The 13,899-nt window shown below is 46.6% G+C and overlaps 1 protein-coding gene across 5 annotated transcripts in view; it reads right to left on the bottom strand.

Moving 5' to 3' along the window:
* LOC143341237 (cell adhesion molecule Dscam2) overlaps window positions 1-13,899 on the bottom strand; it is a 176,226-nt gene that overhangs the window by 86,414 nt on the left and 75,913 nt on the right. For all 5 annotated transcript variants that reach the window (XM_076763992.1, XM_076763989.1, XM_076763993.1 and 2 more), the window contains exons 3-4: window positions 6,056-6,217; window positions 3,904-4,053 (exon numbers count right to left, since the gene is read on the bottom strand). In XM_076763992.1, the coding sequence (XP_076620107.1) occupies window positions 3,904-4,053; window positions 6,056-6,217 (312 nt within the window). The remainder of the gene's footprint in view (window positions 1-3,903; window positions 4,054-6,055; window positions 6,218-13,899) is intronic.

Genomic DNA, 13,899 nt, shown 5'->3' with positions numbered 1-13,899 from the left:
TATTCTTGATTTTCGTCTTATTTGGGCCTCTAGAATCCCCCATTAAAATTTTTCCCAGTAGTGGCCGAACTCCCTGTATATGGAGGAGAAGGACAAATTATGATAAAACCTAAGCCAAGTATCGTGTCATATAGAAAGTTAATCTTACAGGTGTGTTTTCAGTTCTACGAACTTCGCGTTTTCTAGGTCATTTGACGCATCTTATTTGTCTCTGCGTTTATTATTTCTCTTCCTCGCAAGAAGTCATCGCGATACTTCTACGAAAGAAGCCACCAGCTTAAGACGTATTTGAACTTTAAGATTACAGAATGAAACTTGCGTACTTCGACATACTTACGCGAACTCTTAATTAAATTTGCGAGCATCGTTGTCGTCTCTGTAACTCGATTTATTTTTACAAGCATTACAGAGACGGCCGTAAACATGATTATGGGCCCGCTAACCGAGTATGTGCAAGTACGTTTAACCCTGTTAACCCTGTTTCTACCTGGTTACGACTTTGGGTCGCATTTCAAATTTCAGCAACTGTATTACGTTGCAAGCTTAAACGTTCGAGCTTGATATTTCAGTCAAGGCGTTTAAAGATTACGGATTTCTATATTTTAATTACAAAAATTTACCAACAGGCTTAGACATCGGATGGTGCGTTGAACAAGTATCGACTGACGTTTCGAGCGTAAAAGGCTCTCGAGCAGCTCGAAACCGACAGAATTTCAATAAAAGGTACGAATGATAATAAAACGTGTTGCCCCATTCCAAATAATCGCCATGAATTACCGTGTTCCCGGATACACGACATCGTTTAACGCGAACAACCCTGTAGAACGAGTAGTGGAACCTATTAAAAGGCCAGCCTCGTTATTCAACGAGCATAATTCACCGAAAAACATCGCGTTATCGGCAATAAGTGGCCGCGGAGCCGTTCGAACGAGGCCTTTAATTGCATCGCGTTCGTTAATGAACCGGGCTGAACTTCGTTCACCGACCGTGGCACTTTTTCTCTATTCACGTATGTTTCACCACCACCTTTGGCGTATCGATCGATCGACAGTCATTCGCGGCAAGTAACGCGTAATATCGAATCGCGCGCGACCCCGCACACCGAGAAAAGTGAGTTTATCGCGGATTTCCACGTACGCCGTAATATCCACCGCGATGTTTGTCCTCGCTCGTTATGACGCGTGTACTTTTCGCCGACGAAACGCGCGGGGGCGGAGGCCACCTAAACGTTTCGGTGCACGCAGGAATATCGAAGATACGGTTGATTTAAAATGACTAGAGAATGCGTCGAAGTTACTCGTGCGTCGATTACACTAGATCAGTTTTAATTTCGAGCGAAACAAAGGCTACAGATATATTTTTAATAATCCTCGAACCCAGCGGAGTATCGCGGCAAAATACAAAACGCGAATGGGGAAAAATGACCGTCACGTACGCCCAATTAAACCCGTAGTCGATCGTTCTGTTTCAATCGATGGCTCGAACGGTAAGATTAAAACTAATTGTGCGTATACTTGACAGTTACGATGGCCACGGTATAAATCAGCGCTGTTTATAAATTCATTACAGCGAACGCACTCCGGGCAAGCGTCGAAAATCGGGATGCAAACTCTCGAAAAAATTGCCGTTTTGCCACGCGTATATTTTCCCTTGTTTTCCTTGGCTCGCCGGTGAAAACTTAAAAAAATACGCCGAATCCGTTGATTCGGATAACGAGAAAGGGCTCAATCAATGCCGCCAGTTGAGCAGAAGTTTCGAAGCACATCGTTCGTAACGATTTCTAGCTCGCGGAGTATCGAAGACAATTACTCGAAATATTTTTTCTCGACGGCGTTTCGAGAGTTTAGAATAAATTGGGAAAATGTAATTTCACACGGACTGGGGGTACCTAGATTTTATGGTGTCGAACGATCGTTCGAATCGTCTTGCGAAAAATCGTAGGAAGCGCAACGCACCAACAACGAGCTATAAATGTCTACCGTGCAAATAACAGCCGATACGCATCGGAGGGAAATAACAATGCGCGTGTTTTCGAATCGTCGACAGTGCTTTCTTCGCCGTCGGCGACTCGTGGCGTCGTTTTTCCGACGGAAACGCGATAATAATTGACAGACCGTTCGGCGATTCGACCGCGGCCAGAGCAAACATTTAATTGAAATCGAACGTATCCAGGGGCGTGCGACGAGCCGCCGACCGAACAGAATTGCACGTTTTCCTTGCCCGGGCGAATATCCCGCGGCGTTCGGTGTGCTTGTTTCCTCTATTTTTCTTTTTTTCTATTTTTTTTTTCTTCCCCCCGGTCCCCGTTGGCCGTTAGTTATTGAAAAAATTTAATAACCGCGGATACAGCGTCTTCGACCGGGGGAAACAGCGGAGGGGAGAAAAACAAGAAATCGGATAGAGGAACGATCGAAGCGACTCGATTTTTCGATCCCACGGCGAAAACTCCGAGCGTCGAGGAAACGCCACGAGCGTCTAGCGGTTGTCCAATTACGGAATCACGCACTCGGGGGGGAGGAAAACCGGGGCATAGGAAACGAGACGACCGAGCCTCGATGGAGACCCCCCAGATTCGAAAGCCGGGGAGACTGGAATTACCGGCCCGCCACCATCTGACGCTCTTATCGGAAAGTAGCTCATAAATATTCAACGGTCCTCGCGAGAAATTTGTAAATATCGTATCGGAGTGTAATAACTTTTCGTTCGAGAGCCAACCGTAGAAGAGGAAACGTTTCCCCACCCCTCGGGACGTTACGAAGCTGTTATTCCTTCGATATTCTTATTAACGCCGTCGCTTTTATAGCGAAATCTTACGCGTTCCGTATTAAAACTTTATTAACTGGGTTAAAAGCGAGGCTTCAAACGAACGTGCACCGAGCCCGTGGCTAAAGGACCCGGACGCCGCCTTCTCCTTATCCGAAGCGTTATTATAAATGCAAAATAAAGGAGACACGAACCCTGATTGGCGTGCAAGCTGATTGCACCGGCGTTAAACTGCAGGACGAACAGAACTACCCCTTCGGGGGGCAAGTTCAATGTTTCTTTAGAGATGTTAATGCTCGAACTAGATATTATTAACCATTTCTTCGTTCGGTAAAAATATGTGGAAAAGAAATTCTTCAGTTACTGTAAGATTTATAGCGTGGCCAGGAAAATATTATGATACATTCGTGTATCGCCGAGCAAAAAAATTGGCGATACAAGGAAATCTTTATTTCACCATATCGGATAACATACGGTCACATGAAATAATATGTGGTCGTATCGAATAATGCACGTGCCATATCAGCTCGTACGCGTCCACATAAGATGGTACATGCCCTTATCAGGTTCCGGACGACAGCATACTATTTTCAAAAGTCTCGCGACTGGCAAAAAACGAATTTCTAATAAAATGTATTCCGAAGCAAGCATAAAATTCGAGGAAACTTGCAACGATCGCAAATTGTAAAGTTCATAAACAATTTTCGCTCGAATGACAGGCTACAGATTAAGTAATCGTGTTCAAGCATTAAACACTGTGAAAATACTCGTTGACGAGGGTTCCTTCGATATTGTGCAACCTTTGCTTGACAAACAAGAAAACGTAGAGTTACATCATAAGGAAAAATCTACTTTCCATGCTGGGACAGTGAAGACTTTAAGGAAGAAGCTAAAAAAAATTTTCTAAGCCACGGAGGGGAATTTTCACGATGAAAAGACAACGTTGTCATTGTTTCAGCGGTAGACCTTAAGTGGTGACCCCGCAGACACCCAGTTCGAGCGTTAATTACCTTCGAAGGCGGAATAAGCGTGCTTCGATCGCGTTATGAATTTTGAATGAAGCCCGAACATCGCGAACCGAACTGGAAGCGTGTTATCTTATCCGCAGGGAGCACGCCAAGTGGATTTTAATGCACTCACCAGTCAATTGAAGCCTCCCAACGTTGCTGCTGACGACCGTATCCTGCGTCAGACGATGATGCGTCCTGCACCGATAAGTTTGGTCCGCGTCCTCCCGCGTGATATTCAGTATCATCAGCTCGCCGCTCGAAAGCATGTGATACTTCCCATCTGAGAACAGACGTCGAGCATCAATCGTACCGGAGTACAATTGGAAAATTCTGCGCCTCCGATACTGTTAGCCACGAGGGAATAAATTGGCAATCTCGAAAAATGTTTCGATTATATACCTACGAAATACATTACAAAAGTATTTCAGAATGAAGATTTCAAGATCGATCGAACCGTTGGAATTAAAAGCGACTAAATCGATTTGCGTTTAAACGGATAAAGCGCAGCGACACCGAAGTATCTCGAGTTTTCAATTTTGTATTCGAACGAGAGCGAGTATAATTAGGAGAAAATGATGAAATTATTACGTAATTTGATCGCTTCGAATATTACATTTACGGAGCGTGGGTCCGTTGTCAATTTGAATAGCTTAATTGGTAGCGCGGTCGATTTGCAACGGATCTATATTCGAATCGGCGGGCTCTATGAAAATTCCGAGGCTCGAATTGCGATAATAAATATTCAAACGGTCGGGCGAATTCGTTCGAACCTCCGCGCATGGAACGGGAAAAGTTTGGCCCAGCTATCGACCGTCTTACCCCGATCGACGAGTGTATTAACAAATCCGTCGGGATTATTAGAGGGCATATTCAAACCGGCTTCGCGATGCATGCCTTAATCGAACTCCTCTATAATTAATGAAGTTTGCCTCGTTAATGGTTTCACGGCGCCACCAGGTGAAAACTTTGCCTATTGCACAGTGACGGACGAGCCTGCAGTGCGCCTAACGGCGAACTATAACAATACGTTCGGTCCAACGATAGTCTCGATCGTTTGCAAATACTTTCGTATCGATTCTACCCTCGGAAGCGCGTTATACTCCATTTTCTGGGGAGGCAGTACACATATTAAATACATTCTTTCTTCGATATTTCGATACTGTATAGATTTTAATGAAACTCTGTACGATTGTAGGGTAACCAAAAATATTGAAAACGTATTTTTTTTATCGACGATGGGAGGAAAGTCGCCCTTAAAGTTAAACAGGCTGTAATAAACTGTACTTGCTAAAGTACCATCAAAGAAACGTGGTCCAGTAATTACATTATCGATGATGTCACATGAAAGTTTAGAGACTATCGATACTCAGACGCTACTGTTCTCACCCAAGGAGAATTTCCAAGGGACCAATAATGTGAATTATGTCTATTAACGTGGCCAACGTTGGCAACTGCTGTAAATTTGGAATATTACAGTCACGGCCTTTGGGTACAGCGATTATACCTCGTATCGCCGCGTTTAATTTTATCTTGCATTCGTTTGCAAATAGTCCCTTCGCTTAAGAAAATCCAAGTGGAAGGCCGAAACAAGTGGAAATATCGAGCAATGGTCAGACGCGCCGTGCAAATCATATTCGATCGCACAGGAATCATTCTACGAAACATTGTACGCTACATTCTCGACTTATTTTCACATAGTATAGCCTTCGTCGATCCCTTCTACGCAAATGTACAAAGTTTGAAAATAAGATTCGGTAAAAAATATTGAAATTTCAACCGATATCGCCGATAAAAATACGTATATTTTATTTCTCGCTCCTCCACGACGACCCCTGCAAAGCGTCGTTCGACCATGAATTTTACACAAAAACCTGTCGAAGGAGGCGTTCAACGAGTCCGGGCGAAATTCCGCGCGAACGAAATAGAGTCCGCCGCGCGGAAATCGAGAGACTCCACCGGTAATCTGCGCAAGACGTAAGTATCTCGACCTCGTTCCGATCCACTCGATTATTTCCACGAGCCGCGATATCACCCGGGACGATCCTCGAAACCGACTGCAGCGAACGTTCTCAATGAAAATCTCCCCCGCAGACGCGATTCTCGCCGCGAGATCCTCTCTCTCCCGGTGGCCGCGGAATGGGGTAAATAAATTTCAAGGATCCGCGACGGAAACGGTTCGTTCGCCGCGGGCGCGACGAGGATCGCGTTGCTCATTCTTATTTATGAGCGACGTCGTTGCAAGGCGTCATTAAGCGATCTATATATACAAACTCTTCGCTCACCTCCCATCGTGGACGGATAGATGTTGAACGACGGCTCCTGAAGCCAAGACGTGATGGTGACGTGGTCGCGAACGAAACTGGGAACGTTGCATCGCATAAGTACGTTGTTTCCAGGGAAACCGCCGGGACATTGCACTTCCGGATCGTAACGCTGGTTCACCACTGAAACACACAAACGACCAGCCGCTAGAATGTTAGGCTGAAACCGCACCGCGTCGCGAACTCCCTGGTCCGGGGGAAAAACTACGGTTCGGGAAAGTTCGTATGCTAATGACCAAGGAGGAAATTTGTTCTCGCGGATTTTGGAAAAACGAACGATCGTTGGGCGACCAAAGTCCAACAAGTACGATCCTCGATGCTTGTGTGAATTAAAAGTATTTAATAATACCGAGACTAGATCGTTAATAAATCTAATTGTTACTAAAAACGGGACATGGAGTTTTCAATACAATCTTGAAGGAAAGCGAGAAACGATATTACAAATAATACATACGCGACGAGTCGACCACTCTATTTTTCTATATCCCGGAAACTAAATAAAGGGAAATAGTTTACGAGAACGCGTGGCAACTTTGGTTGTACTTGATTCTTCTCCGTGAATACGCGCCCATGATGGTATTATCGTTAATAGGGCATGTAACGTGCGCGATGGCAACAGATATCGGATCAGCGGGTAAATACATATTATGTATCGCGTTACGTACACGCGTAATCGTATAAAGATCGGCTTACAAACCGAACAACCGAATATATACCTCAGAGACGGATAATTTCCCCTTTTGTACCTCCCGCGAGTTCTATCAGTCCGTAAAGTTGCCCGCCATTATGAACATTACCGTACAGAAATTTCAATAGGCTTCCCCTCGGATAAGGATTTATGACTGCTCGAAATTAATTGCCGCCCGTTTTGTTCCAATATTATTCGAAGCCGCCAGCGATACGCGGTTATTAATAACCGAACTTTGGTAAACGTAATAACGTTAAACGCTGCATCGTTGCCGAAAGCTGAGCTCGATTTCTGCTGTAACGTCGCGCGGAACGCTGTTCGTCCCTTTGGAAATAAAGACGCTCGAAACACACGGATTTGGATTCGTGGCGGCACGGTTTTAGCGACGAAGACTAAATTATTTCGTCGAATCGATACGGTCCGTTCTCCGGTTGCAGATATACCCGGGACACGTAAGAATGTTGACCTCGGCCGTGCATTCTTTCCAGTAAACAGCTCTATAAATTCCTAATCGTTCTTCGATCGATACAATTATCATAACGCGATGTTGAGCAACCAACCGGAGCGTATTTGCCATTCCGTTCGATCAAACGCGCGATATTGTCGCGGAACGTGTCTCGAATACAATTTTCCACCCAAGTTACGTATCCGTCCACTTCGAGAAACATCTTTTCTTTCTGAATTAACGTACGTTCTTCTGTACTTACTATTTCGAGTGAATGGAAATAGGAAGGTCTCGAGTCTTCTCTACGTTCGAATAGAAACGGAAACAGAGAATGATTTTGTGACTGTTAATTTCAGATTTACGCAGGACCTGTACGAAAAAATATTTTTCCCCCGTGCACGGCCGCCGGTTTCGATAAAAATTGTCGACAAAAACAAAAACATTCGTACGCTCTGCGAACAATGTATATTCATGCAAGCAGAAATTCCGCAGCAATAGATTTTTGAAGGACCATGAATATTTCGCGTCTCCAGCGAGGCGTGTGCCCTTAATTCCGGGGGTCGATTCGACGCGATCGCGTCCTCGGAATTCTTTCCCGAAGGCAGTCGGCGCGATTTAATTGTCTCCGTGCTCGGATGGGCGAAAAAAAAGCTGTTAAGTGGCGCAGCGAGGGTGTAAGGCGAGATGGAGGGCGGCACCGCGGGATTAAATCCGGCCGCGCGACTATAACTACAAGATGTTGATACCGTCTCCGATGGAATCGACTTTCACGGCGCCCGGTGAATGCTGGAATAAAACCAGGAGTCCAAACGAGGCGAGACTGGCACTCTTAATTAAAAAAATCTCGATAACCGGCGAACCTACCCTCTGAAAAAGCCATAATGGAAATTGAAAGCAGAACGCATCCGCTGTTTACGAGGGAAAAGGTGCGCGATAATTAGCTAACGCTGGCGAAACATCGACGAGAACGGATATCCGACTGTCGAAGCAGCGGGTTTTAGAAAATGCTGTTAGCAAAAGAGTATGGAAGTACGGTGACATCGTTTTGATCGTAGATTTCCGAGGCTGGAAGGAAGCCTATAACCTTCAGATACGAGGCTCGTGGACGGGATTAGCGTTTCCATCCCTTGGCGACGCCACCCCTGGAGGATTATTAGACCCGTAATATCCCAGACCTCTCATCTTTTTCGGGTCGCAGAAGATCTGGTGCTCGTGGACTCTTCTTGATAGTAAGAACGTTTTCTCTAGGGTTTCTCCCAAACTCTTTGGAAATTGTTTAGACAATGATTTAAACAATACTCTTGGAATTTGAGTTACGTACTTCCAAATACGACCCTACAACGAAGCGACAAAATATTTCCAAGCTTTACTTATAATTTTCTTTTTATCGTCTGGTATTGGGCTAGGTTGGAAGTAAAAATCTTTGGCAGGTCTACTCAGTAAATTTCTAGTAGTCTCGGGGAACGCGTCGAACCTAATTTCACCCCCGATGGCGTGGACGAAAGACACACCCCGATCGCGAGGTTCGATTTCGTCTGGCGATCGATGGTTCTGCCCGCACGATCCTGTCACGTTAATCGACGCGAGAGAAATCTGCGACCCGACAGGGTGTCTCGATGATACGGGGGGTTGGGAACCCTTAAAAGGGTCGCGGTATCTTATCCAAAATCTCGAGGCTGTCCCGATCCGGCCGTGAACTAGCGTTTCGCGTAAGTTGATGGTCTCGGCTGAAAGGTTGGCGAGAGAGCAGGCCTGAAAGTGGGTGGGCGGCGAGGATGCAGAACGAGAAACCGTACTGGGTAAAGAGAGAGGACCGGGCGTAGGGGTTGGTCGGACGGAGGGTGGTTGCGGGCGCGGGTAAAGGAAAATGTGGTGGTGTGTAGGGCCCGGCTCTGCAACCCGTTTCGAGAGTCAGCGGAGCGAGGCACTCAGACTTCAGAATGGGGTAAAAACTCGGTGAGTTCGCCTCTGCTTCCCACCCCCGTTTGCCCCTCTTTCCGTCCGTTTCCAGGCTTGCTACCACCCCGTATCACACGGCTCTCGGTTACGCGGCAACCAAGCCAAGCATAAACTCGGCAGACGTATCGCGGCAGGTAATATTTACAAACCATGAAACCTACGGGAAGAGATGAAGCCACGAGACTCGTCCCCATCCGTCCCGTGCCTCTGACCCGTCCTATCTCTCGACCACCTCCCCAAAGGAGGGGAAAAGAGACCTCGCGTCCTCGAAATCCACCGTGCATTTTTTCGGCGACTCGAATTTTACGCGGGCACGAACCCCGTTCGGAAACTCGACGCTTCGTTTTAACCGTACAACGATCCTCGAGAATGTTAGAAACCCTCGCACGGTTCATTCGTTAAAAGATAAAAGTCGTTCGTAAGTGGTTCGATCGTCCAAAACATATTTCGACGTCCAAACTCAATCTTATCGAGTACAAACGAACCAAATGCATATCGATTTTCGTTTCGGTATCGCTTGGGCTTCCATACCATTTCGAATATTATTTTGGCGTCGTCCGAAAAAAATAATAGCTGACGGTCGCGCGTCGAAAACGCAACGTTATCGAGCGTGTTTCCGCGACCCTGCGCGAGACATTTCACCCACGGCGGATAATTATTCCCGCGAAACTTTCCGGGAGGGAGGATTTCGTTTTTAGAAAAAACGAAAGCTTCAAGAACACTTTGCCGACGCTGGGGCGGCGAAACGAAACGAAACCGTTCGCGCCAGCGATTCGCGAAACCCGTCGTTCAATGGACAATGGAGAACCCCGAAAGGGTTTTAGACTAGCGCAGGACGACGGAGTTGCTTTTAATTAAAAATAATTGTTCCCCGGGCGACCTGGGGGCAACGGCGAAAAATCGCTGAGAACAATTTCATTTTTCGCCGGGGCGGTATCCTACGAGGGGAAACACACCGCGGTTATGATAATAAGATTACTTTAAGCGTCTTGTTTCCGAGCACGTCAAAATACGCCGTCTTATGCGTCCGCGCGCACGCCCCCAGCGCGGAAATTCCGCAGACGCTTTCCGTCCGACCTACCAAGTATTTGCGGACCGATAAAACACGACCACCGTTTCCGGTTTCCACGGAATCTCGTTTCACCGCCGGCCGTGGCCATGTATATTCAAGCGATTCGATCTCGACGATGACGGTCCCGCGCCTCGGGAAATAATCATTTCAATTGCCAATCGCGACGCGGTTGTTGTTGAATCAACGGGAACTTCTCGATAATTGCGAAATTGTAGTTGCCGCGTCTTTTATCGCTTCTTCGCGCGACACAGGCCTCTCCATCGAATCGCTAATAGCTGGAAGCGTTGTATCCCCGTTTGCAAAATGGAGAAACGTTCTAGTTTTAAGCTCGCGATTGTCCTTTCCCAGCCCTTGTTCAACATTCGGTGCAGACTGTAAAATATCAAGGAACTTTCTTCGCAGAATGGTCCAGCGGTGCTATTCTTAATAGCAATTGATGGGTCGTGAGCCCAAACACGGCCACCAAAGAGTCTAATTTACGAAACTATTTCCTCGAAATGTTCGCAGCACTCGCACTCGGGAGGAAACGCATCAGGCTCGTAGTTGCAGAAATTAGGATAACGTTCCAAACTTCGTAATTCGTAAATTTCCGTCGCCAGCCACGGTGCGAGTTTGTAGTCTTGGATATCTCCAACTCCAAAGAACAGAACGAACTGGACCACTTGGGGCAAATATCCATGAAAAATCAGATTCCTGTTCGCCTCGAACTTGCCCAAACGCGTGTTTTTCGGCGTTTGCTTCGAGAACAAGCCGTATTAACGACCGCGTAGGGTTTGTATCGCGATATTCTAAAGAAGAAATGTTGCCAGTCGGCCGCAAGGAGCCCGCTGAAAGGACCGCGCGCGAACAAAGGAAGTTTCAGCGACGCGCGAAAACATCGCGAGACGCTGCGCGTTGTTTGCACGGAACCGCTCGGGGCGGTCGTTAAGATTTCTCGTTGCGGTCGGCACGAAATTAATCCGGAACAACGAAATTTACCGGGAAGAATAAACTCCCGGGCGTACATTGTGCCGTGGAAACGATAGAGAACGAAGAACGTCTTGGCGAAATCGATCGGGTTGGAAAGCGTTTCGTCTCAGCCGTGAAAACGAACAATGCGGCGTGCCGCTGTTTTTTGCGCAAACGTCGTTAAACCACCGGGTTTCTTCGAGACGTATTCTCGCGGCCACGAATTCCCGCGGAGTATTAAGCGGGCATCTCCGTCAACGAGAGACGGCCCCGTTCGTTCGAAGTCGACTTTTTTTACCGTCGCCGATATTCCATCTGCCTCTGGTCGCGTCGGTCTCGTTTCTCGTCCTCCTTTCGTCTCCTTGAATTTCATCCCGGACCCGGCCACCAAAGAAACTATCATTGTTCCGACGAAACAACACGACCGTATCTCAATGGCAAGAAGGATTAAGAACGCTACCTCCGAGCCAACGCAAAGGATGCAGAAGTAATTTTTATTGTAGTTTATTACCGAGGCCCGGGCTCTTCTCGAGACGCAATTTCCTCCTCCGAGGATCTTAATTAACTTCTTTGGTCGCGGGCTGGGATATCTTTAAACAATTTGTTCCGCGAACTTTGGTCGCGTCTTCGCGGGGTCGAAAAATGACCGACACTTGGGAATTTTTGTTCCGGAAAAGCTCGCGACTTTCGTAGTTAGAACCCTCTGGGTCCTCGGAATTTTTTAACAATGTAAACTACTCGTAGACATTAAAATTTACGTAGGAAACGAGGGGATACACGCCGTGACGTTTAATTAAAGAGCTTTATCGTAAATATGTTTCTTTCTTTAAATTATAAAGTACCGATATAATGCAAAAAAAAAAAAAATTTAATATTCGCCGTGTGTCGCGACACCAGCTGCCCGTAGTTTGAACAAATACGAGCAAGAACAACGTTGAATCTTCCGACGAGACTTATGTGCGACATTTCGTCCGCGTAGCTGCACATTTTTTTAATATTTTTAAAGCGCGTTACACTGAAATTGCGCCCCGTAGAATGAAAATTTGTTGCATTTTTTCGTCCGTGCAATAACGCAAACGCGGAACTCTCGTACCGTGCAAATCACAGGTCGTGTATAATGACAGCACGAAAATTACGCAGGGAAAGAAGTTGTTTTATAAAATGCGAGCATAAAGTATTGTATTCGAACTAGAACAATTAGGTTCACCTTCGTTTGAAGCAACCCCTGCAACGGAACTAAAGGGAAAATATCACTTTCGTTCCGTAGAATTTTCCGTCAAAAGCGGAGAAACGTCACTCCCTTGTACTGTTTTTTAAACTCCTGGTTTCGACGTTGCTTCAATCAAAACGGCTCGTATAATTTAAGCTTTTCAAGGATATCAACGCATACGTACTCGTTCAGTTTTTACGTTATTTTAAATACTACAACCTTACAAGAGACACGTTGATTAAACGTTCAGGTGATGTGGGTGGATTTTTATTCAAATTAAAATACACGATTCCCCCAACAGCGAATAATCCATTTCCAATTTTAGGTTAGCACTGTGTTCTTTTCAAACGTAACTAAATTGCAAGGAACCGCTGAAACTCTGTGCAGACGTATCGCGGCCGAGTATCGGCTTGAATTTTTGTTTACTTTCAGCAAAATAATTCGTCCCCGAAGAGACTGTCCCGGATCGACGATGCGTTGCCTTCTCCCCTGTACTCGTGCACTCATCGCTTCCGCTCCAACGAATCGAGAGAGTCAAACACTTTCCGAAAAGACTATACCATTCAAATTTAATACCCTGCTTAACTACCCTCATCATTCCCCAACCTTTGTTATACTTGAAGCGCTCGCAAAGAGGTAATCGTTAAACACGGCCTCCCTTCCGACACGTTTCCCTTTATCAGCCCAGTTACCCTTATTTCCTGCGGGATTCGGTGCGATGCGAATACTACGAGGATGCGGAAGCCACGGTCGAACGAGTCCGGCTCGTTTCGGCGCGAAATCTCCCACGCGACGCGTCCTCGACGAACGGACGAATCCGTACGTGTCTTCGATCGACGATCGAGATCGCTGGCGCGGAGGAATCGGAACGGCGGAAACCGCCGTTGTTGTTATTCGATTCGCGTATCCGGCGCGCAGTCAGCAAACCGGGGGCTCGCCAAATGCATACGTAAGCCTAGGCGCGAGCACGCGCGCCTAATCATATCCATTTTGCTCCGAGGGATGCATCCTTCCGAGGAGACGCTTTTCTCGCGAAAGAACCGAATCAGCGAACCCTGGTAGAGTCAAGGAAAAAGAAGACCACGCAGGTAGCTGACGCCGCAGAGGCGCCGTAAGTTTGCTAGGAATCAATTCGAATTCAAAGTTTACTTAGGAATGTATATATTGGAAGATATTAATCAGCAACGATGCTAGTTTAATAAATGCACCACAGCACGAGGGATTATTTACGCAGAAAAGTCCCATTGTTTATCCGTTCACGTAGGATTTTTGTTATCGACGGCGTAGCTTGGAAGACGTAAGAGCAGCGTTTGTTCTTAGGTCGACGGAAACCATCTGCGCCACACACGTACGCGCACGAGCATAATCGTATCCATTTTGCCGGGAAGAATGCCACGCATCCGTTCGGGGGAGGCACTTTTCTCGCCTCCGGGGTGGAAAAGACGGAATCAGCAAAGTTAGGGTCGATTCGAAGACGAGGCGC

Source organism: Colletes latitarsis, chromosome 4 (assembly GCF_051014445.1).
Source record: "Colletes latitarsis isolate SP2378_abdomen chromosome 4, iyColLati1, whole genome shotgun sequence".
Taxonomy (NCBI): domain Eukaryota; kingdom Metazoa; phylum Arthropoda; class Insecta; order Hymenoptera; family Colletidae; genus Colletes; species Colletes latitarsis.
This window is presented reverse-complemented; position numbering and strand designations above follow the sequence as displayed.